The following is a 27,991-nucleotide window of genomic DNA, read 5'->3' on the forward strand; positions in this document are numbered from 1 at the left end:
CCCCACCCCTCATTTCCACACTGCCAGAAAATTGAACATAAGAGAAAGGACCAAAATGATTTAAGTTTTGTATTGGGGGAAAAAGACGTAATTATGCTCCTTATTAAGAAAATTACTAGTAGAATTATCTGGATGAAGAAGGAGAGGAGAAAGATAATGAAGAGAGGCAATGTTGATATCACTGAGTTCTGCTAGGCTTGTTAGATTTTCCTCTAGAGAACATGGAGAGATGCTGGAGGCATGATGCCAAGCACATGGAGAAGTCATAACTGAAGAAAGAATGACAAAGCTAGTTCAGATGTCATACTTGGGAAGAATGGGCTGGGTTGGAGCAAAGGCTGGAAAACCAAGGCTCCAAGGGTAGAACTGACCATGGATGCATTTGATCATAGATCTGAAACAACTTGAAAGAAAGCACCAACTGTTTAAAACAGCATTTCACTGTGCCGAATTCTGTCAGTCTATAACTTCCTGCTGATTCTGGCTGATGCAAACATCCCTCCTATGTAGTCTGCTCTTTCTCAGTTCTCCTCATGTTTGTATTTCTGCTGCTAAAAAGTGCAGCCCAGAGACTAGAGCTGCAGCCAACCACCGACTGCCATTCTATCTCTGACATTAGCCACCATAGCCCTTCTGAAATCTCAATGAGTGTCTTTAAATGGTTTCTATCCATTGTTGTACCCTGGATGCCCTGCAGGTTTATGCCTGACTTTCCCAGATGATTACTGGGATGTTGCCAGTCTTGCTGTAAGAATCAGTTTCTTGCTCATCAGTTTTGGAGAGATTTCATACACCCCTTCATGACTCCTTGTAGAGGCCTGTACCTCTCAGACAGCACATAAGTACATTTGTCCTGGGGATAGGGCTTCTGGGCCTCTGGGCTGTCCTGGCTGCCCTAAGAGGAGGCAGTCCAAAGGCCTGTTATCCAGGTACTTCCCCTAAAGCAGGCCCCACTATCTTGTGCTGTGCCTTTGTCACTGAAGACAATCATCACTGGTCTACAGCTCAGCAGGCTACAGTAGTCTTCTGTGGTTAGTGAAGTGACCACAGTTTAGCATCTTGATCTTTAGTCTGCTAACATTTCATGTAGAAATTGTTTTTTCTGAAAGTAGTTTCAGAAGGGATTACAGCCATTGGACACGAACAGGGGACCCCAGTGACACCCTTTACAGCCCCTTTCAGGAAGTTTTCCTTGTAAGCTACTTTCTAGAAATTAGATTCCATTCCTCAGTGCCTAACCATACACCCCAGGGTCAAATAATTCAATAATGAATTGACATCGACAAAATGTAAAAATATGTAGATATTTCTTTAAATGTGACTCAATGATTTTGTCTTCCTTAAAAGATTTCTTTAAAGTATTGACAGATGAATACTGTAATAATATAGTGTTTGCTTCAAAATAAATCAAGTGTGAGGAAAAGGAATATGTAGAGATATAAATAAATCAACTTGGATTTAACAGTTGAACTTATTGAATAGTTTTTGAGTAGATTGTTTATACTTATTGTATTTATTATATACTTTTGCATATCTTAAAAGAGCATCATGTAGTGGTCATCCTTAGAAGTATGTAGTTTACTTGAACATTATCATTTTCACAATCACATTACCCTAACATTACAAAAGTTAGGGAGTCTGAACCTTCCTTACCAGTTCCCTTTGCCCCAGGTCATCTTGCATGAGCCACCTTGGCAAGACGCATTGTGACTTCAAGGTAGGGCTGCATGCAAAGCAGTTTAATGGGTGGAAGACCTTAAGCAAACTCTTCTCCCTGGATCCAAAGGCCTAACAAATAGCTGGAAAGAAGTGAGACTCCAAAGAGGAGGCAAGAGGATAGTTAGCATTTAGGTTCTATGTCTAAGAGTCCTAGAGCCAAATTTATATTCATAAGAGCTTATAAGATTAATTTAATTGGAAAATTAATTAGTTAATGGAAAAAATTTAGTTTGTGCATAGTATACTTTGTTTTGTTTTTCTTCAAAATACCAGCCAAGGTTTGCTTAGTTGAAACATAATTTAATTCTAGGATGTAGATATAATTTTGGAGTTGGTCTACCCTAAAATGAAAAATGCTTTTTCAACCATTCTATCAGATATAGAATAAGGCTTGGATGATACCAGGAGAGAGTTTGTGTGTGTGTGTGTGTGTGTGTGTGTGTGTGTGTGTGTGTGTGTGTGTATATGTGTGTGTGTGTATGTGTGTGTGTGTGTGTGTGTGTGTATAGGCAGACAGAGATGGATATAGTTCTTTAAACAGTTAACAATTTATCAACAAATTATGCATAACATTGTATTCTCTAATATCCCATGGACCTGTGAGGGGCAGCAAGGTAAACAATGAAGCATTCCTTTGGACTCTGACAGTGCAGTGTAACCAAATTCATATTCATGAGAGATCTAGAATTGAAACAGCATTCACATTTGTTGTACTTACAGTAATAGACACAAGGTAGATGCTATTCAGAACATTAGTACTGTCCTTGTCTACTCCTCCCAGTTTGTAGTTGAGGGCTGGAGACAGTCCATTAGCAGATTACCCGACTAACATATATGAAGTTATAGGTTTAATCCCCAGCACCAGAAAAAAAAATCCCACACTAAATCAAAATAAAATCAGCTTTAGCTAATTTGGCCTGAGAGCCAGCTATCACGAGAGTTCAAAGGTTAGAGATGAATCTGGACCTCATCCAGGGGGTTCCCATTTCCATCTCTCCAGCATCGTGAAGGATAGTGTCTGTGCTCTGCCTAGCCCCTCCCCTAGGAACCTGCAGCTGTTCTGCAAGGCAAAGCTGTGCATCACAACCTATCATCAGCAAGCTCATACCTAATATTTATTGCCGTGAAAATGCCCGAGTTCTCTTTCCCAGCTAAAACATAGTGGTTGCTTAAAGTATGACATTTGTGGAAAGGCCAAGTGTTGCTAGGGGGAGGGTGGAAAGCAATTTGCATACTGCTGGGATTTAGATGCCAGATTGTGGCTAGTTCAGTGACTGCACACAGTGCTCTGGGCAGTAACAATTTTCTGCCATCTAGTGGATAATTCAGAGAATAAACTGTGACTTTATTGAATCCTGTGACTGGAAGGACTTGAATTAGTAAAACAACTTCCCCACAAATTTAATTTCAAGTGGATTTTTCCAATAAAAAAATTAAATATGAAATTATAGCATTTTACTGTTTCTCTTAATGCTGCTAATAATTATGGACACTCACAAAACATAGACACCCCATTTCTGAATGTTTAGTGAGATGTGTGTGCTGTGGGTACATATGCTTATATTTAGCTTTTGAATTTTTCTTTCCCATCTTGAAAGTAGTAATGTCCAGAGGAAATAGCAACAGATCTTCAACTTTACCCTATGACTTAAAATGTTGACTTTGTTTGAACGCAACTGTGGGGAAATAGAAAATAAATACATCATTGTGCTTCTGTTTATCTCTCTGATAGTGACAGTGTGCACCTTCCAGAATTGCTGCAATGATCTAATCCATTGCCAAACACTTAGTTTTCAATGCCATTGCTTCTACAAATTGTTAGTGTGTTAACTGTTACTCCTCATGTAAAATATTAGAAGTGGCCTTTCCTTCTGACAGGAACCAGCTTACATATATGTATATAACAACAATTAATGAAACAATAGCTCAGAAATTTGAAAGAGAGCAAGGAAGGCTATATGGGAAGGTATGGTATGAAGGAAAAGAAGGGGAAATGGTGGAATCATAATATCAAAAATGAAAAATGAGAAACAAAACAAAGAAAACCAAGCCAGCAGCATGGTACAATAACCTGCAGAATATGATAGTGGCACACCTACCTTGGTACTAACAAACACTCTCCAATTGACTTAAGGTCTGTTCAACAAGACAGAAATTACTCTTGGTACTGGAAACTCAGGCAACTACCTAGGGCTAGTGAAGTCATAGATATTGGAGGAGACTTTATGACCACAGCTTTACTAAGACATCATAATCTATAACTACATTGTAAATATTTATCTTTATTCTTTATACGATGGTAACTACATTGTAATTATTTATCTTTATTCTTTATATGATGGTGGTACAACAGGCAAATACTCCTTCCTCAAGAATGTTTATTCCAGGTGGAGAGTACTGAGAAGGAGGACAGTAGAGGGGAAGTGAGAGAATGGAGGTGCTGGGGAGGCAGCAAGGCAAGACTGGTCCATGATCAGACTCAGACGCGCTGTCAGGAAGGATTATGTGTGGGAAGTAAAGACAAGTATATTTTACAGATGAATACTCAACTCTGGACGTCTGAAGCAGATGAAGAAACCAAGATAACCTTACCTGTGCCTTTATGCCTGTGTTTATATCAGGCGCATATAGAAGGGAGGCTAGGTGATAATTTCATATACAGAGGATAATTCGCAGAGAACTTAAAGTATGACTCTCCATTGTGACCACAAATAAAAGGTTATTTCATTTTTAAATTTGAGAATCAAAGTACTTGTTAACTTTGATATTTCTGTCTCTACAGAGTGGCAACAGCATACATGCTTATGATGAGGGATAAAAAGATTGTGAAAAACCCTGGGAAGAAGGGGGAGTGAAAATATCAGTGTGTAGTCTGTTTTATTTCTTGAAGTCTTAAGATTTGTGGATCTGAGTTTCTCATCCTCTGATGTTTCATGTTGAACTCACTGCAGAAGTATTTGGCAGCAGAAATGCTGAGATGGTAGTGACTTTCTAAAGTAACCGGCCCCCTTACTTTCTGGAATTCAACCCAAAGTAACTACATGCACAATCTGAATGTACATATTAAGAACATCAGGATGGGAGGCCTGGCAGGGTCAGGAACAGGTGAAGCCTACAGGGCAAGAATGAGAGGAAGGTCCTGTCAGTGAGTGCAGTGAGTGTACAATTATCAAATGTGTGATGTACACAACAGCACTGTCTTAGACTTTTACTGTTGTGAACAGACTCCATGACCAAGGCAACTCTTATAAAGAACAACATTTTATTGGGGCTGGCTTATAGGTACAGAGGTTCAATCCATTATCAAGGCGGGCAGAGCATGTCAGCATTGAGGAAGACCAGACATGGGACTGGAGCTGCTTAGAGTTCCACCTCTTTTTCTTTTTCTTTTTTTTATTGTCTATTTTCTTTATTTACATTTCAAATGTTATCCCCTTTCCAGATCTTCCCTCCAGAACCCCCTATCCCATCCCCCTCCCTTGCCTCTCCACCACCCACCCTCCCACCCTGCCCTCTCACCCTGCCCTCTCACCCTGCCCTCTCACCCTGCCCTGGAATCCCCTTACACTGGGGCATGGAATTCCCTCAGGCCCAAGGGCTGCTCCTCCCACTTATGTTCAACAAGACCATCCCCTGTCACATATGCAGCCGGAGCTATGAGTCATTTTTTGTGTACTCTTTGGTTGGTGGTCCAGTCCCCGGGAGCTGGGGGGGCAGTTCTGGCCTGTAGACACTGTTGCTCTCCCAATGGGGCTGCAAACCCCCTCAGCTCCTTCAGTCCCCTCTCCAACTCCTCCATCGTGGACCCCACGCCCAGTCCAATGGTGGGCTGTGAGCATTCATCTCTATGTCAGGCTCTGGCAGAGCCTCTCAGGAGACAGTCATATCAGGCTCCCTTCAGCAAGCACTTCCCGACATCTGCAATAGTGTCCTGGTTTGGGGATTGTATATGGGATGGACCCCTGGTGGGGCAGACTCTGGATGGTCGTTCCTTCAGTCTCTGCTCCACACTTTATCTTCATATTTCCTCCTGTGAGTATTTTCTTCCCCCTTCTAAGAAGCACTGAAGACCAGACCCACCTGCTTAGGCTTGCTGCAGTCCACAGTGGGCTGTGGGCCCTCTCAGTTCAGTAACTAACCAAAGCTACAGTCCAGTCTGATTGAGGCAATTCTTCAATAGAGACTTCCTCTTTCCAAGTGACTTTACATTGTGTCAAGTTGACAATAAGAGCTAACCAAAACACAGTGTAAGATAATTAGGTGCAATTATATTTCCAATTGGCTAAAATCACATAATATGTATGGCAAATGACTCCTGATTTGGGGTGGTCTGACTTAATCTAGAAGCTGTTTATATGTAATAAACTTTGAGGTCCTAGAGGTGTCTTCAGGTACACACGTGTGTGCTTGTTGGAAAAGGCATACAAAGTCACATGGCCAGAGGAAACTGGTGTCAAAATGGAAGCATCTAAGTAATTATTTGAACTTGCAGTAATAAATTTTCCATTTCGATGCTTTTCAAATCAGCAATTCCATACATCATGATTGAATTGACTGGCTAAAGATATTCACACATGAATCATGGCTATTGCCAGCATAAAGAGACCAGCAGTGTAGCAATAACACTTCCACAACTACAAGTTAGGTGCTCACTGGGTCGTCAACGCAGTGTCAGACATTTATTTGAGTGCTAGTTTTATAAAATACAAACACACATATGATCCAGAGCACACAGTATGCCTAATGGATATTCAGAAACTTATAATACATTAGAAAGTGCCAGTTAGGTTTGATGTAGCCTTCATATATTTTTCTTATCTTCAGCTTTTTAACGTTGATATAACTTCCCAGTTGAAAACAGAAAAGGGAGGCTTACAGAGTTTAGTACTTCAATGCCACATAGCAAGCAAGTAGAAGAGCTGGAATTCTTTTATTCTTTTATTTTTTGAGATTATAATCACATCTCTTTCCCATTCCCCCTCCAAACCCTCCCATCTACTCTTCCTTTCTCTTTAAATCCATGACCTATTATTTAATTAATTTTATTACATATACATATATGTGTAATTATTCCTAAATATAATCTGCTCAGTCTGTATGTTACTCATGTGTTTTCAGGCTGACCATTTAGTATTGGATAACCAGTTGATAAATTCTTCACTGGGTTGACTATTTCTTCCAGCATTCCTTAGTTGGCTATAGTTATTTGTGTAGAATTGAGACCTTGTGGACTCTTCCCCCACACAATTTGGTGTGTTGTTTGGTTCACATATTTAGGCAATAGTGTTGGTGAAACTGTATAGATGTAGTTTCTAGGATTACTAGGAGATAGGTTACTATAGCAGCTCCTTTCCACTTCATCTCCTCATGCCAAGATTCCAGCAGCAATAACTAGCTTTACCCAGAAACTCTGATAAACTATTTCTAAGAAGTGATTCCAGTCCCTGTAAATCTTCCCCCTTCACCCCTCTCTACAGTTTGCTTGCTTCCCTTTATATTGCCTCGTGTAAAAAATAAAATTTGACAGCTTGATCAGTATACTGTCCTGCTGTCCGTCTTTTGCATCTCTTGTCTCCTGCCTTTTCCTAGGTGGTCTGGGGACCCTCTTGACTGTCCTGCGGGTTGAGACAGACCATCATTAAAAATAGACTTTAAAAATTAAAGTTACAAGTATGATTTCTTTCACACATTAGATTTTCCTTTCTGAATAAAGTAGGAATAGCATGTAATGTCACTGCGTCACTGGGTTGAATGTCTGCTGAGCTCATTAATATTTGGCCAAACAACCTTTTATAGACATGTAATCCATAAGTTCATGACAATTCCTGGGAAAATACGTTATCAAAATGCTCTTATTTCCTCTGATGTGGACTATAGTTCTATCAAAGTATGTGGTTCCCTTTCCCAACCACAGATGTATCCAGTCCTATGCTTACAGAAACACACAAACTCTGTTTTTTTTTCTTTAATACACTTAAATTTTGGGCCTGTTTCTTTTGTGTTTGATTTTCCCATTCTGATTTTCAACTTTAGAATTAACCCCCCTACTTCCGTTATTCCAATATATACCTGACCCAATGGCTAGTCAATCAGGTGAAGTCAGAATTGTTCTAATTCTAATAAAGAATGTCTCTATTTCTGGATGCATTTTGGGGCCATCTAAGGATGCACATGAGTGACAGTTGAAGCTCATTTCTGTTCTCTTAAAAGTGGGGATTATACAAAGTTTCATAAAGTTTTGTGTTATCAATATAACTTTGCTTTTAATATAATAAGATCTTAAAACACTAAGAGTCTTAACAATTCTTCCCACTGAGAAGAAATTTGAACTATTTGTATGATTCCAATGAAGATTCCTACTATCTTCTCCCATGGCATCTTTCTGTTATGTTGATAATATATAATTTATATAAAGTTCAGATTTAGTAATTTCTGAGTTCCGAGTTTTACACCTGCTCTTGAAGAATACTGTCTCAAGTCTTGATAGGGATCAAGAAAAAGACTCAGAGTTTTGAGACAGTGCTTTCCACATTTGAAACAGGTCTTGCTGTGTTGCCAGGTGAACTTCATTGCTCCAGGCTGGAGTTCTCCTTCCTAATCCTTTCTCCGAGACTCTAAGGAGCATGAATTATAGAAGATCCCATTTTGCCTAGCTCAAGCATTTTTTTCACTTAAAAAAAAAGATTTATTTTCTTTTTAATTGTGTGTGTGCATGCACATACTTTTATATATGTGTATGTACACATAAATGCATGCATGTGTGTGAGTGTATTCTTTATTAGAATTAGAACAATTCTGACTCTACCTGATTGACTAGCCATTGGGTCAGGTATATGTTGGAGTTTGCATATGTGTGTGTGTGTGTGTGTGCTCATGACAATGCAGATGTTTGGAGAGCTTAGAGACACTGATCCCCTTGGAGCTGAATGAACTAATGAGCAGCTGGACCAGCATGAGGTACCTGTACTGTTGGGTCCTCTCCAACAGTAGTATGTGCTTTTAACTGCTGAGTCCTCAGCAGCCCCCAGACATTTCTTGATGGTGAGGCTATATGACATGTTCATAGTTTAATGACAACTGGTAGCTTAATGAGAACTAAAAGTTCAATGTTGCTTCAGGGAAATGTTCAGAATGAAGGCACTGTTCCTGGCCACTGTAATATCTAGTGATAGGTTGAAACTAATAGAAGAAACAATACTTGAAGACACAAGGTCATAAATTTTAACTTTCATGTATCCATATAAATAATGTGACTTCTCAAAAGTCACTAAAAATAATAATAGCAACCTTTAAATGTCTGTTTAGCGATATTTTCCCAAATATTTATTGGTTCAAACATTAAACAAATTTATCATCTAAAGTAATTATGGAATCAAACAGTGTAGATTTGGGAAAGTTTTGTGGGCCTTGATTTCAATAAAATAAACAAGAGCTTAAAACTACCAAGAGTTTAACAGTTCCTCTAACTCAGAAAAAATAAGAAGAATATAGTGAGCATAGTCTAAGTTATGGCAGGAATATCTTTCTAAAGCGAGCTATTTTCCTGATCTCAGAGACAGTAATTAGAAATAAAAAAAATAGTTTAATTTAGAAAAAGAGTCAGGCAGGACAAAGGTTATTTCCTAATAAAGGATTGTTTGGATCAATAATTAGTTAATGTATTTTTCTATTTGTGCCTTGAGATGATTCCCAAGTGTAGTAATTTATCTATTATAAAAATGATGAAGATGCATGAAATAGAGGTAGAAATAGAAAAGAAGTTATTCTTTATCTGTTGTGTTTATAGCACAGCTAATGTAAAAAATAAATCTGCAAATCCATTTAAAAAGTATCCACCATGTGAACTATATATTTGCTTAATATAAAATCTTATGAAAACCACCATTTGTAAAACAAAAAAAATGTATTGTGGCAGCTACAGATATAAAATATCTATTAAAGCATTAGAGAATAATTTATATGCTCGGTTAAATATAAGCATATCATAGTATAAAATTCATTTTTAAATTTAACACATGAACTATGTCAGTATGTCAAGTACTTTAAAAAGTATTTTTACTCTTACATTAAAAAGTGATATTGCTAACATCAAAAATGCTTTGAGGCTGATTTTTCATGTTGGCATTTTGCAGCGTTTTTTTAATGAAGGTCTTTTGTGCTCAGAGGCACACATTTTTCACCCTGACTGATCTCTTTTACTACAGCATATAATGTGTTCCTAAAACCATCATGACTGAGTTTTGAACCCATGATTGTGACATGATCATGTCTCTCTTCCCACCTGGTACTAATTTGTCTCAGTCAATGTTTTTCACGGCTTTGTTAATTCAGTCTTGAACCCTTGGGAATCCTACCCGTTTTCCTTGAAAGATGAAATCCTGTTTTATTGGCTTCAACTCCAAATGATGTAACGATGTAAGGCATCTTGTCAATTTCATGTGTACATTCACCTATGCCATCAAACGCACCTCTAGCCCTAACTTGCTGCTGCTTGTTCTCTTACTGTTGCAGCCACTAACCCGTATGTATGATGAGCAGGAGATCCAGCTTCGGGACGTCTGTCCACTCTACTCTGCCCTCTGCCCCACAGTGTACATGCTGGCATATCTGATCACTGTCATGGCCTTCCTCAGTCCTAACTGAGAATGCTGGTAACTTCCATGGCCTGTTATATATGTTTGCACCTTTTGTCCTCACAGTTAAGTTTTTCCCTTCCTCTGACTTTCAGTTGCAGCAATATCATTTCTCTCTGCTCTATAGCACAGTGCCTTGGTAGCTGCCAAGCTATCTGGTGAGAGACTCGATTCTGACTACCTCTGCAAGTCCTGGCTGGTTTTGTATGTCAACTTGACACAAGCTGGACTTATCACAGAGAAAGGAGCTTCAGTTGAGGAAATGCCTCCATGAGATCCAGCTGTAAGGCATTTTCTCAATTAGTGATCAAGGTGGGAGGGGGCCTAGTGTGTGTAGTACCATCCCTGGGCTGGTATTCTTGGGTTCTATAAGAGAGCAACCTGAGCAAGCCAGGGGAAGCAAGCTAGTAAGTAACATCCCTCCATGGCCTCTTCCTCAGCTCCTGCTTCCTGACCTGCTTGAGTTCCAGTTTTAATTTCCTTTGGTGGTGAACAACAATGTGGAAGTGTAAGCTGAATAAACCCTTTCTTCCCCAACTTGCTTCTTGGTCCTGATGTTTGGGCAGGAATAGAAACCCTGAGTAAGACACTGCAATGCAGATGGACCCCACTATCATGGATGACCACTGCTTATTGAGTCAAGCCATTCCATTTTTTGAACAAGTTAGTTATGAGAACATTTCTCTTTATAAATCAAATTATCCACACTTTCCAGAGCTGTCTTTGTGTGAGTCACTGTGAAGAAGTCTTTCTTGAACTGCATATGAATGCTCTCTATAGAGTGGCACTTTCCTTAAGCATCTGGGAAGGGCTCTTTCCAAGGGACTCCTCTAATTTTTGAGCCTGGATCTATCCTCTTCCCAACTCAAAGTCCCAGAAGCATGATATTTATTTCTGGGCTGCACGTACTGGATATATATTTGGTGACTAAGCAGTGTTAAAATAGATAATTATTTCTATGTATTTATGAACTATACTTTAAATATGATAATAAAATGTTTATCTAGCAAGAAATTCAATTCATTTAGTTGTTAAGATTAAATAAGAAAGATATGTACCAGTGGTAGAGTCCTTGCACATTATGTGTTAGGTCCAGAGCTTGATTTTCATTATCATTAAAAAATGAAATGCAATCTCCACATGCCACAACAAACACCTAACCTTTCAAATTATTTATCCAGAAAATATCACATGCTGCATGCTTATCTGTAATTGACTAATGGAGGCAATGCTATATCTTGTACATCTATGTAAGTTTTAAAGAACTTAGATCTCTAAAGAAATAAATGCATTATTATTATTTTCTAGGTCACAGACCGGTCAAGCATGTTTAGTATTATTACCTGTACAATTTCATTTAATGCAAGAAAATTCTGATTAGTCTGCATATTACAATGTTAATATGAGAAAAATATCTTGGCCATTGTTCATTCAAAAGTACAATTGTGATTTTCAAATTTAATGTGTGGCCTGGCATTCTATTCGTTTCTTGGAGTTTTTACCATTTTCTGAACATGCCTTGTATTTTACATGATTTTAATTGTTGCAATAGCAATCGCAATCGCTTCTCTGGTGACGCACTTTTCACCAATGTCATCTGGCATGGCCCTTTGTTCTTCTTGACTTAGAATCTTAACGTTTAAAGCTTTTGCACTAATCTGAAACTCAACTTATTACTATATCTGGGAGAGGTTTTCTCCTGAACTTTCTACAGATGAGCTCTTGTAACCAAGGGTGATGACCAAACATCAAGAGAAGAGACTTCTGTTTGTCCTAGGCTAGAGAGGGCTGTGATCAATTGGTATCTGAAACAAAGGTTTTTTGTAGGATGGTAGAATCCCCACTAAATTTCCTGTGTGACAGAATGAACGTTGTGGACTGGTGTTCAGTGTTTGGAAATCCTGGGCATGCAGCAGACTAGAGCCCTGGGGTGGCTTGCTGGCTTTGGGGCAGGTGGGTGGTGCGAGCATCACTTGGGCAGGTGGGAAGGATGGAGGTGTTGCACTGTGCTTACTTGCAGGTCCTGAGTAACCAGCGGTGAATTATTATTTTTAAGCTGTTACTTTTACCAGTTTTCACTTTTATGTTTGACCGTTAATCATCTATGTAATTTTGAAGGCAAAATGTGTGAAGTTTAGAAATAATTATGCATTCTATTATGCCTTAGATATCTGAATGAAAGTCATGTTCTAACATTGAACTGATTCCCTAACATTAATTTTTATGAGTGAAAATTTAATGATCTATTTACTCTAAAGTTTTGCTTTCGGGGAGAACAATTATTCTGGTTCTATTCACTTAGAGTAGATAGAACCTGTAAGCATTTAGAAAAGCCATTGTGAGCTTAGAAAATAAAACTAATATAAAATGTGTCAAAATCCATGCTTGGCTTTCCCTAGGTAGAGATGATACCCTTGTACTTAAGTATAAAGGTACTATAATTGTCTAATTCTATTGACTAAGGTGCCACTGGTAGTGGAAAATTTATATATGAAGAAAATCCATAGTTTTTCAACTCTTATTCAGTTTTTGTCAACAAAGAATGACTCTAAAAGCATTCTAAAAGAATGATCATAAAATGTGATGATTACTAATTGATTTTCTCATAAATCTTGTTATCCTGCTATTCATATTCAATCTATCATGTTAGATATAACCAACTAGCTTAAAATGCAAACATTTGTCTCTTGTCAGCTGGATCTTGTTGTTTTCTTTCTGCAGTTTGAAAAATGTCCATCAGCAGGAACATTCACAATCACTATGTATAGGCCATTGCTCTGGAAAAAAAAGTATCATCCTGTTCTGAACAGTAGAGTGCAGTATTTTGCAAGGAGATACAGGCTTAAGGCATAGTACCTGATTTCCATTGGACTGTGGCTTCTGTGTGTTTCTTAATATAGAGTTCAATTACAAAGCATGCTAAACCTTTTATGCTATATACCCCACACTAAACTGCTTTCTAAAATACAAATAAAAAAAATATTAGTGCCGCTAAGTTCCAGATTTAGTGAGAGCAAGGGCAAAGTGGATTCAGGTGGGGAGAGACTTGTCTCTTTCTATGCGTCAGTGTCTGCCCCGGAGCCGCCACACTTGCGGCATAAGATTTCCATGTTCTGGGTCAGGAATCCTTCACCCACCAAGGAGACCGAGCACTTTCCACAATTGAAGCACTCACTGTGCCACTGGCGGTCTTGAAAGCAGATGAACTTGGCACCTCTGAGGCCTGTAAAGGAATAGGATATAAAGAGTAACTCATTCTTTCAATGACCAAATTGGGAAGCTACAGAGTAGTAGGGATATGGAACCCCCACAGTACCCAAACATGAATGCAGTTGGCTCTGCTCTTTATGTGATCAAGTTTTCTTCTCTGCAAATTGAAAATACCATGAAAGGAATATATGCTTCTGAGCCTGGAGTGATTCCTATTTTGGGAGGATCGGGGCACAGTCTTCTGGAAACTTGAGAATATCTTCCAGACTGTCCTAGAGCTATTCCATAGGAACAATTACAGTACTTTGCCCTGAAGCTGCTTCAGCTCAGAATTTGAATGTAAATGGAGGAGTCTCTTCACTGTAGATACCTCTTTATTCAGAGATGGATTCCAAGAGAGTCTTCAGCCCCCCATCACAACTTTGACTTTATTTGAGCTAAATTACTTTTTAAAGCACTCATTGAAACATTGATCCCTGTCTGTCTAATGTAATTTCAAGATACATCTCAACAAACTTATGTCAAGTAGTTGTAAGGAGAAAGTTCTAGAAGGGGAAGTGATCAGAATGTTACAAGCTGAATTGTCATTTCATTTGACAATTCTCTCTAAGTAATATTCATGTCATGGGTTTCTAGTGACTTGCTTGTCACTTATGGAGTGACGAAATATATTTCCTTTGCTGATTCACATGCATTACCTAATTCTCTTATGATATAATGGCCCACAAAGTGTGAATATTAACCTACTTCATTTAAGTTCTCTGAAAATGATAAAGTAGTTTTATTTAACATTTTCTCACTTAAAAAGATGTTTATATTTGCATCTGTGTTTTTGTGCACGTGTGTGTACAGGTGTCTGAGAATGCCAGACAAAGGTGTTGGATCCTTCGGACCTGTATTCATTCATAGGTGGCTGTGAATTAATAACATGGATGCTTGCATTTGAACTCTGGTCTTTATGATTAAGCAGCAAGTGCTCCTAACCATTGAGCCATCTCTCTGTCTTTATACAGAGGTTAGCTCATAAAGAAATTAAGATCCTGTTAACTGTCAAACCTGGGACTAATGGTTGAGGTGCCTACTCATCATATCAAAGGGGCCCTGGCTACCAGGTTTTTCCAGCATCCCTCAGGCCTTATCTATACTCTGGCTATGCATTCCCTTTAATCTGCAATATACTTTCTCCTCTACCATACTTAAGAGCAGTCGTCTTTTCCTTTTTTTTTTTTACTTCTTTTTTTCACTCATATGTGATTTTCTTTTCTTTATTAAACATGTATCTTACATATCTGTGATAGTCCTATCATTATCTTGCAATAAGAGTAAACTATTAGTATGCTATACTGACTAGCTTTTTTGTCAACTGGACACAAGCTAGAGTAGTCAGAGAGGAGGGAGCTTCAACTGAGAAAATGCCTCCATTATATCTAGCTGTCAGAAAGCCTAGAGGGAACTTAGTAATTTAGTAATTAGTAATTGGGGGCCAGCATTCTATAAAAAATTAGGCTGAGCAAACCATGGGGAGCAAGCCAGTAAGCAGCATCCCTCCATGGGCTCTGCATCAGCTCCTGCCTCTGGGTTCCTGTCATTTGAGCTCCAGTCCTGACTTCCTTCAATGATGACCATTGGTATGGAAGTTTTCAGTGATGGATACGGAAGTGATGTGGAAGTGTAAGCCTTCCTCCCCTTTTGCTTTTCCTTTCCTTTCCTCCCCAACTTACTTTTTTAGCCATGGTGTTTAGTTCGTTTTGGTTGTATATACTTCTTTTGGACTCTATGGGAGTCAAAAGCCAGCCTAGTGTACATATTGAGTAATATATATCTGAGTATCTGCAGAGCTACATATTGAGACCCCATCTCAAAAAAAGAGGAGGGGGACAAGAAATTGAACCTGCTTCAACTGGCTTCCTTTTTACCAGGATAAACCAATAAAATAAAAGATAGCATTTGTTCAGTTCTGGAGTTTGTCACTGTCCAGCTTAAGTCCCAACATGTGTATAGAGTCCTTGTTTGACCTCCATAGAGTAAATATGAGCATTATATTCAATTTGTAGATAAATACTAAGGAACAGTGACATTCAGCCAAGTTTATTAAGCCAAGTCACCTAAGCGTACTAGCTGGCAAGATCTGTCTCAGATTCTTTAGCCTGGCTTTGCAGCCTATGATATTAACTCCACTAAGTTAACCTTATCGTTGTGTAGCGCATAACTGAGCATGGTAGTGCATCTTTCTGTAGAAACTTAGTGCTTGAAACTCTATTTTCTCTAAATAAAAAGGATGGGAGGGAAGCTAATATGTGGTCCTTTTCTGGCTCATTTTGTACTAATGGCAAGTGTGGGCCTCCAGGGGGAGTTATTTACCAATAGTCACACACAGTAGCCAGCAACTCAGGCAGAACCAAGGTCCTGTATTGCCAAGTTTAGAGTACTTCCATTACATCAAGTTGTTTCATCTAGCTCAGACAGTTCAAGAGGTAGTGAACATCTTAAAAGAGGAGCGATACTTATACTCCCAAATAAGTGTAGCTCTCATCTATCATCAATAAAACTTCTCTTTAAAGCAAATGGAGACCATTATAGAAAAACCACAATTAGACAAAAGGCAGAAATGGTGTGGCACCCAGTCCCAACAGTTACAGTCACAACACAACTCCTGCACTTTACTATTAGGGGACATCTTTGAAGAAGGGATGGACTATGTAGTGTGTGAGTTGTGTTTCCTAGAGAAGGCTGCATTAACAGCACCTGAATAGTGATGCTATCAATAGATTCAGAAGGTGAAAAATATATCACTAATTCCAGCCCCTAGACAAAGAACTACCCCTAGAAAACTACAACCTCTAGAACTACAGGTAACTAAGGACTGCAGAGCTAGGGAGAACTGGCCCCTCCCAGGGAGTGGTGCCCTAATTGGTTATGTAGTACAGAGAGATCATCCCTGAAAACATGCAAACAAACAGATGCAGTAGGTTGTACTCTTTCTTTCTCTCTCTCTCTCTCTCTCTCTCTCTCTCTCTCTCTCTCTCTCTCTGTGTGTGTGTGTGTGTGTGTGATATAACAACAATCAGTGGAAAGTATCAAATTGAGAGTAAAGGGGGAAATGGGAGGAGTTTGAGAAGAAGAGAGAAGGTGAATGGAAGAGGTGATATAATTATATTTTAATTAAAAATAAAACAAAAAAGAAACTAATAGTTATATCTGCAATTAGTTCAACTGGAGCCAATTCATTGTAACAGCATCAGCAAATCACATGTACCCACCTGTAGATAGATTTAGTTAATATAGGATACTATACTAAAAACATTCTAACATAAAGAGAGTATCCTAAAATTAATATTGATTTTAAATTGTATTTGTGTGCAGTATGCAGTATGATGTCATATGCAAGCATTATGGAATGCCCAAATCAATCTAATTAACATGCATTACTTCAGATACATTCTTTAAAATTCAGTCTTTTTTTTTAGATTTTTCAATTAGATAATAGGTTATCATTCACTGTAGTCAGCACAATGCACAATAAGTTTTCTGAACTTGACCTTCTCTATAAGAAGGCATAGCTCCTTAGGTGCCTAAGGGTTTCCATGAATTCACAACTCTTTGAAGAAAAATACACAGCTTTCCTAGCGTCCCCCGTTGTGTGTTCACTCAGAGGGGTCTGGTTTAAAGAAGCCTGACTTTGGGGCTTTACATATATTTAAGAAATATTAGAATGAGCTCAAAGTTTTTGCCTACATTTCAGTCTGGAGACAATCCTTAGAAATTACTTTAGATTGACCCAGATTAGCTTTCAGTCTGGTATTTCGTTTTATGTGATTGTATAAAAAAGTGTTGGTTTCTGTCCATAACGAATGACGCTTGATGGTACATTCACTAGAAACATCATGTAGGCACGAGTCTGTCAGGGATCAGAATTGAACCCCATCAAGTTAAGGGCTTGTATAAGCTCCGTGAGATTGCCCTTAACGCTTAGAATTCTCCAAGAGCTGTAAAAATATTTTGAATTATTTAACACCTTAATTTTCTCATCACAGGACCTTTTTTTTTCTTGCCCAGTTCAACTGAAATTCGAGCAGGCTGTGATGGGAGGATTTCCTAGGGGGAATCTAGAGGTCTGGTGTTATTGAACCTCAGGAAGTGCCTCATCCTAAAAGTGATGGAGCTGGTAACTGTCTCCCTTTGCAGGAGGCAAGGGAGTGGAGCGGTTAGGAGTAAGTGCTCAGAAGCCCAGTAGTCTGGCATTGCTAATGTGAGACCTCGAAAGAGCCATGGACATAGGTAACACTGCTTAGTGGTGGAGGAAGCAAGTGAGAAACAGGGAGGACCTGCCCCTCTAACAGGGCAGCCTCTCTGCTTACAAGGGTGGCTTAGGTACTGTGATGGCAGCCTGACTGTGGCAAGCTCGTAATGTGCTTTTAGTTGCAACAATGGATTTAATATTAGTTGTCTTCCCAACCTTGCCAATTAAATACCAGGCAAGTTAAACCTGTCTGCTAGCCAAACACTTCTAGGGACCTGCATGAATCTGAAAAACATAGTGCCCCTGTATAGACAAATAAGATTGTGCTTAACCTGGAAACTACTTTCTCTTTTTGCAAGTGGAAAACCTTCAATTTTAGCTTAGCATGGTAAGTATTTTCCTTTATTTGAAAATGTACATAGATTCAGGAGAGACTTGGGGAGAAGAAGAGAGGAAGGGAGGGAAGGAAAGGAGGGAGGGAGAGAAAAGAGAAAGAGAGTAAGAGGGAGAGAGACGAGGTTAGAATAGGAAAGGGAATAACTTAATTTGTTCTTATGCAATCTGAGCTAAAAAGTGAAATATGTTCTAAGAATACGGGGAATGGAAAGTGGAAATATAGGTCTGTCACATTATTAATGACAATAAATTGCCTGGAAGGATAGCTGCTGGGTTTCTCAAGTCTCATGCTGGTTTCAGCCTCTTTACCACAGGATTAACATTTCAGAGATGGTTCTGAGAAAAACACAATGCAGTCTTCCAGCCCTGGGAGAAGCTACTTAGTATGGATCGATTTGTCATCTACATTATTTTTCAGGCCATGTCTCATGTACTTTGCTTCTTTAGTAGAATGCTATATTGTTTTTTTTTTTTTCATAATCAAACGTTACTGCAAGTGAATGCAGATAAAGGAGTAATGTATTTGTTAAAAGCATCTAAAAAAGAAATCCAGCCATTTCCTGTTCTGTTGTTATTCTAGCTATAGCTTTGGCTATTTTATAGAATAGTCGAATTTAATTAAAACCGTTTGTATTTTAAATCTGATTTGGCTTTTATTGGGAAGTAGGATTCTGATTTAATAGTACCCCTTCTGCCCTCTCAACTCCTCAAAGACTCTCAAATTGGACTTCCTTATCAGAGCCTTCTCTGACCTTTAGGTTTACCTGCTTTCCTACCTTGGACTGTGAGTGTCCTTAGAAACCATACTAGGAAGTTTAGTACTTACTTTTTATAATGTCAATACCTAAATTATACCCCGTCATTTCCTTGAGAGCCCCATGTAAAATTCATAAGTGGGTATATACTTGTGTTTATCTCAAAAGAAAATTTAATTGATAGAAATTACATATTTATTTGCTTTTCCTAGATTTTCTAGGTAGCATTTTCCATAGTTCTAACTGCATCGTGGTGGAGACCACACTGAGATGAAGCACTTACCAGTGATGGGTTTGTTACAGGCTGCACACTTTTTAGCATAAAGATGGTTGTAGCAATCCAGGCAGAAGGGGAAATCATCCTTTGACATAAATGCCTCCTCATAAAGCTCTTTCCTGCAGCCACTACACAGAAAACACTCTTTATGCCATATTTGGTCACGGAAGGTTATCCCACCAGAAGTTATCACCTGCCAAAGCATCATCAGAAAGGCAATGAGCATGTGTGCCCTTGTAATTCAGATAATCTCCCGCTTCTCTGTCCCCATATGTGGTGCTCTGAACTATGTACCACACTGTGTTAGGATGCTCTGTTTCCTTGAAAACATCTGAGGGTTTTTAGAAAACAACATGAAAATCCAAGTGTTATAGAGATCATACAGAACATCAAAAATGAAAATATGTCCAATTTTCTTAAACAATGAACCAGAAAAGAGGTGGAACCACTTTGGACTCTGGGACACCGTAAAGTAAGCAGGTACATGATTTACTTTATCTTTCAGTAAGCTCTTATTTGTATCTTTGCTAGGGCTATTATAGTTCTATTTACCATATTTATATCAATTCCTGACCTTGAAGAATGCTGGAAAACATAATAAAACAGAACAGAAACTGCGGTACTTTTCTTGGAAGTGTCTCAGCATGAGAGAACACTGAGGGGTGGAGATCCTGGGTGGAGCTGATGCGCATCATCATGGCTAACAATGACTAGCTTCTTCCCCCATCCTCAGTACTGGATTAAGGATGGCCCTTTCTGGATATCCTCGGCACCTCTACATGGCCTAGCCTTGGTCTTTCTGGAGATGAGCAGTTGAGTGCTTGATGATGACAGGGTCATTTGCTACAGCTACTGAGAGATTGTACTGAAACTTGCACATACTCTGTAAGCTCAGTCTTGTTGGAAAGCCACGCTAATGTACATTGAAGAAGAAAGTGGTTGAAACTAATGGGTGACTTTTCAATGTCAGGGCTCAAATGATGCAGAGAGTTTAGATTCCTAGCACCCACACAGAAGCTGGGCATGGACTCACAGGATCTGTAACACTGTACACTGAGCCTCAGATGCTTGTCAGATCTTCATTTTGCTTGTATATTGCTGAGGATTGAACCTAGGGCCCTGTAGCTAGGGGAATATTTTACCATTTAGCTAGCCCACACTACATCCTTTTTAAAGCCAATTTAATTTTCACGCTATTTTAAAGGTTGAAACATCTTGCTAAGTGTTCCTGTGTAGCTACTTTACAATCATCTATTCATTGAAATCCATGGATGTTGACCTCAGAGCTTCTAAGGAAACTGGAATATGTTCATGTCCATCTCTTACAAAGACCAAAGAAATGCGCTATTGAAGGTATTAGAGTGCTACAGATCTGTATCAATTTTACTAGAAGTTAAAAATGTAACATGAAGCTCAAGAAGAAGGAAAACCAAAGTGTGGATACTTTGATCCTTCTTGGAAGGTGGATCAAAATACCGGTGGCTCACAGCCAACCAATAGACTAAACACAAGGTCCTCAATGGAGGAGCTAGAGCAAGGACACAAGGAGCTGAAGAGGTTTGCAGCCCCACAGAAAGAATAATAATATGTATCAACCAGTACCGCCCCACCCGTGCCCCCAGAGCTCCTAGGGACTAAACCACCAACCAAAGAGGGAGAAGGGAGCCATGGTTCCAGGTACATATGTAGCAGAGGATGGCCATTTCAGACATCAATGGGAGGAGAGGCCATTGGTCCTATGAAGGCTCAACACCCCAGTGTAGGGGAATGCCAGGTCAGGAAAATGGGGGGGGGTAAGCAGGGAAAAGGGGGATGGGATATGGGGTTTTCAGATGGGTAACAAGGAAAGAGGATAACATTTGAAATGTAAATAAAGCAAATATCTAATAAAAAATACCATAATAAAAAAAATGTAACCCTATGTTAAGCCGTCTTTGTCTGCTGACAAACACAGACATAGTTTGTCTTTTATACAAGTTTTTGAAAAAACTATTCTAAACACACTTTAACCTTATATCAAGTTTCTTAGAAACTAAAGATTTTTGGTATGAGTCAATTTTTTGAGAAGTGAAAAAGCACACTCTACTGTTCTGAATACGTAAATGAGGAGCACAGTGGTGTGTGTGAAGTAAAGCAATTGAGAGTGCCTCCCACTGACTTCAAACGCCTGTCAGCAGGCGCAGGCAAAATCATGCTTCCTTTGATTTGTTTGGTCAAATGATTTGTAGGCTGTGCTTAAAAGATCAGAAAGTTGAAAAATGGATTCTCTGCAAAAATAATATATCCCAAAGCTCTGGAACATTTGAAAAAAAGTTTGCCTGTGATTATATTCCTTTTGAAGAAGTAGGCAGCAGAGATGAAATCTAATAGCCAAGTTTGGTTTGACCACCGACTTAAAAGTTTCTTCCCCTGCAAAGTGGAGACAGTAATGTGTGTGTGTGTTTGTGTGTGTGTCTGTGTGTGTGTTTCTTTCTTCCTTCCTTTCTTCCTTCCTTTCTTCCTTCCTTTCTTTCTTTTTCTCTTTCTTTTTTTCTCTTTCTTTTTTTCTTTCTTCTTTCTTTCTTCTTTCCATCTTTCCTTCTTTCCATCTTTCCTTCTTTCCATCTTTCTTTCTTTCCATCTTTCTTTCTTCTCATCTTTCTTTCTTTCTTTCTCTCTTCTTTCTTTCTTTCTCTCTTCTTTCTTTCTTTCTTTCTTTCTTTCTCTCTTCTTTCTTTTCTTTCTTCCTTTCTTTCTTTTCTTTCTTCCTTTCTTTCTTTCTTCCTTTCTTTCTTTTCTCTTTCTTTCTTTCTTTCTTCCTTTCTTTCTTTCTTTCTTTCTTTCTTTCTTTCTTTCTTTCTTTCTTTCTTTCTTTCTTTCTTCCTTCCTTTCTTTCTTTCTTCCTTCCTTTCTTACTTTCTTCCTTCCTTTCTTTCTCTTTCTTTCTCTTTCTTTCTTTCTTTCTCTTTCTTTCTCTTTCTTTCTTTCTTTCCTTCTTTCTTTCTTTCTTTCTCTCTCTTTCTTTCTTTCTTTCTCTCTCTCTCTCTTTCTTTCTTTCTCTCTCTCTCTATCTTTCTTTCTCTCTCTCTCTATCTTTCTTTCTTTCTTTCTTTCTTTCTTTCTTTCTTTCTTTCTTTCTTTCTTTCTTTCTTTCTTTCTTTCTTTCTTTCTTTCTTTCTTTCTTTCTTTCTTTCTTTCTTTCTTTCTTTCTTTCTTCCTGTCTCTGTGTACAGGTTTGAAGTTTGTCTATTGCTCTCCACCATAGTTTGTGAGACAGGATCCATCACTGAACTTTTCCATTTCATCCGGACTGGTTCTGGTTTTGGATTTGTGCCACCTGGCCCGGCTTTTGTGTGGGATCTGGGGATCTGAACTCTTAGTTTCAGGCCTATGCAGAAAGTGCTTTTGCACTCAGTGCCATCTTCCCAGCAACAACGATTTTGAACACAGCAGAGAAACTAAAGCACCGAAGAACACCTTTAACTCTATTTTCACTGTTAAGAATTGAATTTTCAGCACTTACAGTTTGGGCTACCAATCTTTTAGTAGAATATTCTAGTGTAACAAAAATAAAATGGGAGCAGGGTTATTTAAAGGTCTGGATGTCAAATAGTTTGGTTTTATATAAGCAAAGTTTTAGTTTGAATCGGAAAGAATCTTTTTCCTTTGCTTTGATCACAGTCGTTTATATCCAGCTTTTATTATTATTTTTTGGTTTTTTTAGAAAGGAATGCATAGTTTAAAATTCAAATCGAAATAACCTGAGTCACTCTCTGTATGTAAGTCAATAAGAGCATTTCTTTAGCTTCTGATGCCTCAAATCCTATCCTCCACATAACCACAGCCTCCCACAGCCTGGGAAGCTGAATGAGCCTTCCAGCTGTCCAAATGCAAATATAAAAGTAGGGGTTTTTTTTGTCTTTAATGTATTTAAACTTTATTTTTCAAGAAATATGCATGTCTCTCTAAAAATGGGCTTTTACCAGTAGTCAATGGAAGAAAGCAGCAGCTATTAAGGGACACATAAAGAGCATCCTCAGCCTGGCTCCATCCATCACTACATGCTGGTTTTGGTCTCCAAACTCCTTAACTTGCAACTGAAAATAATCAAGGTTAGTCAAGGGTAGGGTAAAACAGAATTCGAGGAACCATGCATATGAGACACAATCTGAGGGAACTCCTGACCATCATCCACTGCTGGAAATTTCCAATTATATCACAGTTGGAATCCTATGAAGGCTCAGACATCTTCCATGAGTTTTGTTGTTGTTGTTGTCGTTGTTGTTGTTGTTTTCTCTTGAGTTTAGTTTTTTTTCTATTTTTATAATTTTTTATTTTCAATATTCTTTGTTTACATCCAAAATGATTTTCCTTTTCCCGGTTCCCCCCTCCCCATAAGTTCCCTAAGCCCTCTTCCCTCCGCCCATTCTCCTATCAACCCCCTCCTACTTCTCTGTCCTGGTATTCCCCTACAATGCTGGGACAAGCATTTTCAGGACCAGGGACCTCTCTTTCCTCCTTCTTGGGTGTCATTTGATATGTGAATTGTGTCTTGGATATTCAGAAATTCTTAGGCAAATGGTTGGATCTGGAAAATATCATCCGAAGTGAGGTAACCCAATCACAAAAGAACACACTTGGAATACAGTCACGGATAAGTGGATATTAGCTCAGAAACTCTGAATAAAAGTAGTTTTAAGAGAGCTGTCAGGACGTCAAAGCATCACCGTATTCGGGAGCCAGGGAACCAACCCATCGCCACGATTCCTTCTTCTCCTTCAACTCTCAGTGCCATTCTAAATTCATGATGCTTCATGTGTTAAGGATTTCTTCAAGAATATCAATATATATTTTATGAAATACAGACAGGCTTCATCAAGATGATGGACATGAGTTGTTTTTCCACATTTAGGCATGGAAGAGGAAATGTTGGGTCACGTTTTTTTTTTTTTAAAAATGACTTTTCCTTACTAGAAAGTGTGCTTTGAATGGAAAGGAAGTGAGAGTGTGATTCATCTTGTGCTGTTGTGGGAGATGAAGGAAATCGTAGCTCTTGGGCTTTCTGTGTCTGCGTGCCAACTGGATTTCTCTCATGATCTGTCACCTACTTAAGCCTTGAAAAGGCAGAGCCTTGAGCCCAGAAGAGATGCTCAGTTACTAGAAAATAATAGGAAAGTTTCCTAGTACCCTGTTTCCCTCAGTCACTCTGAGAGGCAAATCTTTATTTCTCTGAAACACATAATACTAAATGGATCAAAATTGAATGCTAAATGCATCAAAGCTGTCTTCTAGGAAGCAAAGAGAAATGTACCTGTACCAGAACAAAGTGTCTCTAAAGCAGGGAATGGGACTGAGAGATCGAGTCACCAGTGCATCGTTGAATATTAGATCCATGATCTAAGGTGGAATTTATGGCTAGTAAAAACAGTAGATCACCTTCATGGTGATAGTTTGAGTTTGGGATGTGATAAACTTAAAGATTACCTCATATATTAAATACAGCATAATAGGCTCACTTCATTCCAAATACATAAGGCAGCTAAAAATAAAACAAAATAAAACAAAAAACAAAACAAAACAAATAATGATGACAGGAACAAAAACAGTGTTCTGGAAGATCTGCTGCTTTACCATCTTTAGAGAGTTACCTTCTTACAGAAGTTGCAGTAATGAGCAAACTCTTTCTCAAAGCAGGGCACACAATAATTGCCACTCTCCTTGGAGATCAAAGGCTTGGTTCCTATTGGCTGCCGGCAGTGCTCACACACAAAGCAAGTTTCGTGCCAGTAATTGCCCTTAAATTCCATTTTCCGAGAACCTGAATGCCAAAGTAAGACACTGTTAGTACAAGCCTGGCATGTTCATGTTTCCTATAAGAAGACGTACCTCAGTATTTAAAGTATAATAGTAGTAAGCGAATTGCCCTTTAGTGAAGCAACATTTTGTGTTATCTGAGACATTAGAGGAAAGAAGGAGTGCTGCAGACCTGCTACAATAAGAATGGGCCCCCCATAAGGAAAACCTCTTACAGTCTCTGCATATGTGATGGGAAAGTCCTGTAGGAAGAGATTGGGATGGCTCATGGTTTAGATTGAGCTGTCATCATCAAGGATTGTTATAAATGCCCAGGACACTACCCCTGAGATCCATATCGTGAGAAGGCTGTCTGAATTTATTGGAGTTAATAACAATGATAGTAGTGATAGTAATAATAACTAGAATTGGGGCATTGATTGACCCACCGGACAGGAAAAGACCAAAATAAAGGGAACATAGCAGAGAGGGAAGAAAGACGTTAAGAGCCAGAGAAACAGGAAATCTGCCGTCAAATAGTCCCTTTTAGCTATGAGAAGGGACCTGCATTCATGGAATCTAAACATGGATGCGTAAACTAAACCTGAACAATTCCCAGAACAGTTGATGCTCTCCCACAGGGGAAATTTCATCAGGCCTCATACCTAGGTGAAGAGCTACAATTAAGGGATGCTGAGAGAAATTATTAGTATTTCCCAGGGATGAGTCCTGATTAGTTGTTTAGTACTAAATGGTCAGTACTAGAATACACACCTTTAGGAGCCACTAAAAGGACTCATTAGGTAGTGTTTATATGTTTATTTGCTTACATGCCTATGAAGCAACAAAGGTTAAAGAAGAGGCTGGAAATTTGAGAGGGGGACAAACTTAGGAGGGGAAGGAGGGAGAAGATTAAGAAGGAAAATGATATAATTGTGTTTTAATTAAAATTTTTAACTGAAGTTATCTACATGGGCCATTTTCCCTGAAAGAAAGCAATTCCCCTCAAACCAGTTTGTATAGAGGTATACAGTCATGCCTTTTGGCCCACTGAAAAGGCTAAACTAGTAAAGGAACTTGCTACTATGCCTGATGACTTAAGGTTGATCCCTGGATCCCATATGGTGAAAGGAGAAAACTGACTCACAAAAGTTGTCCTCTGACATTCCCAAAAGGAGAAAAAAAAACACAAATAAAATAAATGAATAAATGAATTAAAGACAGAGTGAGGATTAAGACCCATCTCTTGTGAAGCCTGATCCCTTTAAAGCCACTGACTGTACCCAAGGCACAGCGTTTTCAGTTGTCCTTCAGGTGTAAGCTTTATCCTTCACTTCTGTCTCTGGCTCAACAAGTCTCTATGAATTAGGTTTTATGAAAAAGAAGACATGGCCACCACAATACTATTACAGAACTGCAGAGCACCATGATTTATTTGTTCAAGAATAACAGATGAAGAGGAAGAAAGCGAGAACCACACTCCTTAAGGCAGTGTAGGGAGCCAGTGATGCACACTGAATAGAGATGCAGTCTCCTTAGGCAGAGCCTGCAGGATCTCACCGGGCATGATGGTTCTCTTGCAGTGGAAGCACTTGGAGGAACACTCATTGGAATAGCAGTCCGTGCACAGCAGGCGCTCATCCTTGGCGACAAAAGGTTTTTCCACCAGAGAGTGGTGGCATTTGTTGCACCTGAAGCATCCTTCATGCCAGTGGCGGTTTTTGTAGCAAAGATCCTTTCAGACAGTGAATAAAGTTCATTAAATGTACTTGTAATAAAATAAGCTGTTTCCTAAGACAAGAGGGGACATTCTTGGGACCCTAGTGCCGGTAAATTGTGCCACTAGCTAGCTTCAGGGAGAGCTGTTGAAACTGTTATATGTAGAAAGGAGACCTGGGTAATGAAAGGCCACTGAGAAATGATCTCTCTGGATTTTGTCAATTTTCTCTATTGTTCTTTTATAGTGCACCAGACAGGTTTTACATGGAATAATTTTAATTTTTTTTTTAGTTGCAGTATCTTACTATCCATTGAGACTTCAAACAAACAAATGACAACACTTAAAGCAAAGGGAAGGGAGAAGCGAAAGTAAAGAATAAGTATAAAGGAAGAGAGTGTGTGATGTGAGAAGGTGCAGTCTGTGGAGCGGAGGGAACATGGCAGGTATTTAAGATGGAATTTCTATTTCTTCCACTTCCAAATCTGTAAATGTATTTGTGAATACCTCAGCTATGCCAGAAGTAGCTCAGCAGTTTAGTTGTAAGATTCTGGGGAAACACATTCATTTCTTGCTATTCTTCTACTCATCCTACAACTACCACACACATACACACACACACATACACACACACACACAATACCACCACACACATAATACCACACACACACACAATACCACCACACACACACACACATACACACACAATACCACCACCACCACACACACACACAATACCACCACACATACCGACTACACCCCACCACACATACCAACCACACCCCACCAGAAACACAAGTTGTCTTAAGGATAGTATGAGATTAAAACACGTGCTTCACAGTCTACACAGTAGAAAACGTGGGTAAAAGTCAACACGGAGGAAAGGAGCCTCCTGAAGCAGTTCCCCACTATAGATAAGCAGTAACTACGTGAATAGAAGTGAGTCCTACCTTAGAATCTGACTCAATTGGTTCTTTACACTGCTCACAATAGTTAGAAAAGATACGATCATAGCAGGAGATGCAGTATAGATTATCATCCTTGAGTACATATTTCTTCCCAAGAAGGGATACCGTGCAGTATTGACAATCAAATTGGCTACTTGTCATTTCAGTTTATCCTGTGGATTAAAAAAAAAGTTTGTACATTACATAGTGTCATGGCAAATGATAAGTCCTTTATAAAATGTGAGTCAAGCATTTGAGTTTATATATTACTAGGCAAAATTTCACAAATTTAGGAAGTTGCTTGTTGCTGTGACTTAGGAAAGGC

The 27,991-nt window shown here is 38.9% G+C and overlaps 1 protein-coding gene across 2 annotated transcripts in view; it reads right to left on the reverse strand.

Annotated features, from left to right (window-relative positions):
* Positions 1-9,765: 9,765 nt before the first annotated feature.
* Positions 9,766-27,991, reverse strand: part of Fhl5 (four and a half LIM domains 5) — a 45,875-nt gene continuing 27,649 nt past the window's right edge. For both annotated transcript variants that reach the window (XM_052176166.1, XM_052176165.1), the window contains 5 exons: positions 27,670-27,839; positions 26,563-26,737; positions 24,858-25,027; positions 19,237-19,423; positions 9,766-13,575 (listed from right to left, as the gene is read on the reverse strand). In XM_052176166.1, the coding sequence (XP_052032126.1) occupies positions 13,409-13,575; positions 19,237-19,423; positions 24,858-25,027; positions 26,563-26,737; positions 27,670-27,828 (858 nt within the window). In that variant the 5' untranslated portion in view covers positions 27,829-27,839 and the 3' untranslated portion in view covers positions 9,766-13,408. The remainder of the gene's footprint in view (positions 13,576-19,236; positions 19,424-24,857; positions 25,028-26,562; positions 26,738-27,669; positions 27,840-27,991) is intronic.

The sequence above is a fragment of the Apodemus sylvaticus genome, chromosome 3 (genome assembly GCF_947179515.1).
Source record: "Apodemus sylvaticus chromosome 3, mApoSyl1.1, whole genome shotgun sequence".
In the NCBI taxonomy this organism is placed as follows: Eukaryota; Metazoa; Chordata; class Mammalia; order Rodentia; family Muridae; genus Apodemus; species Apodemus sylvaticus.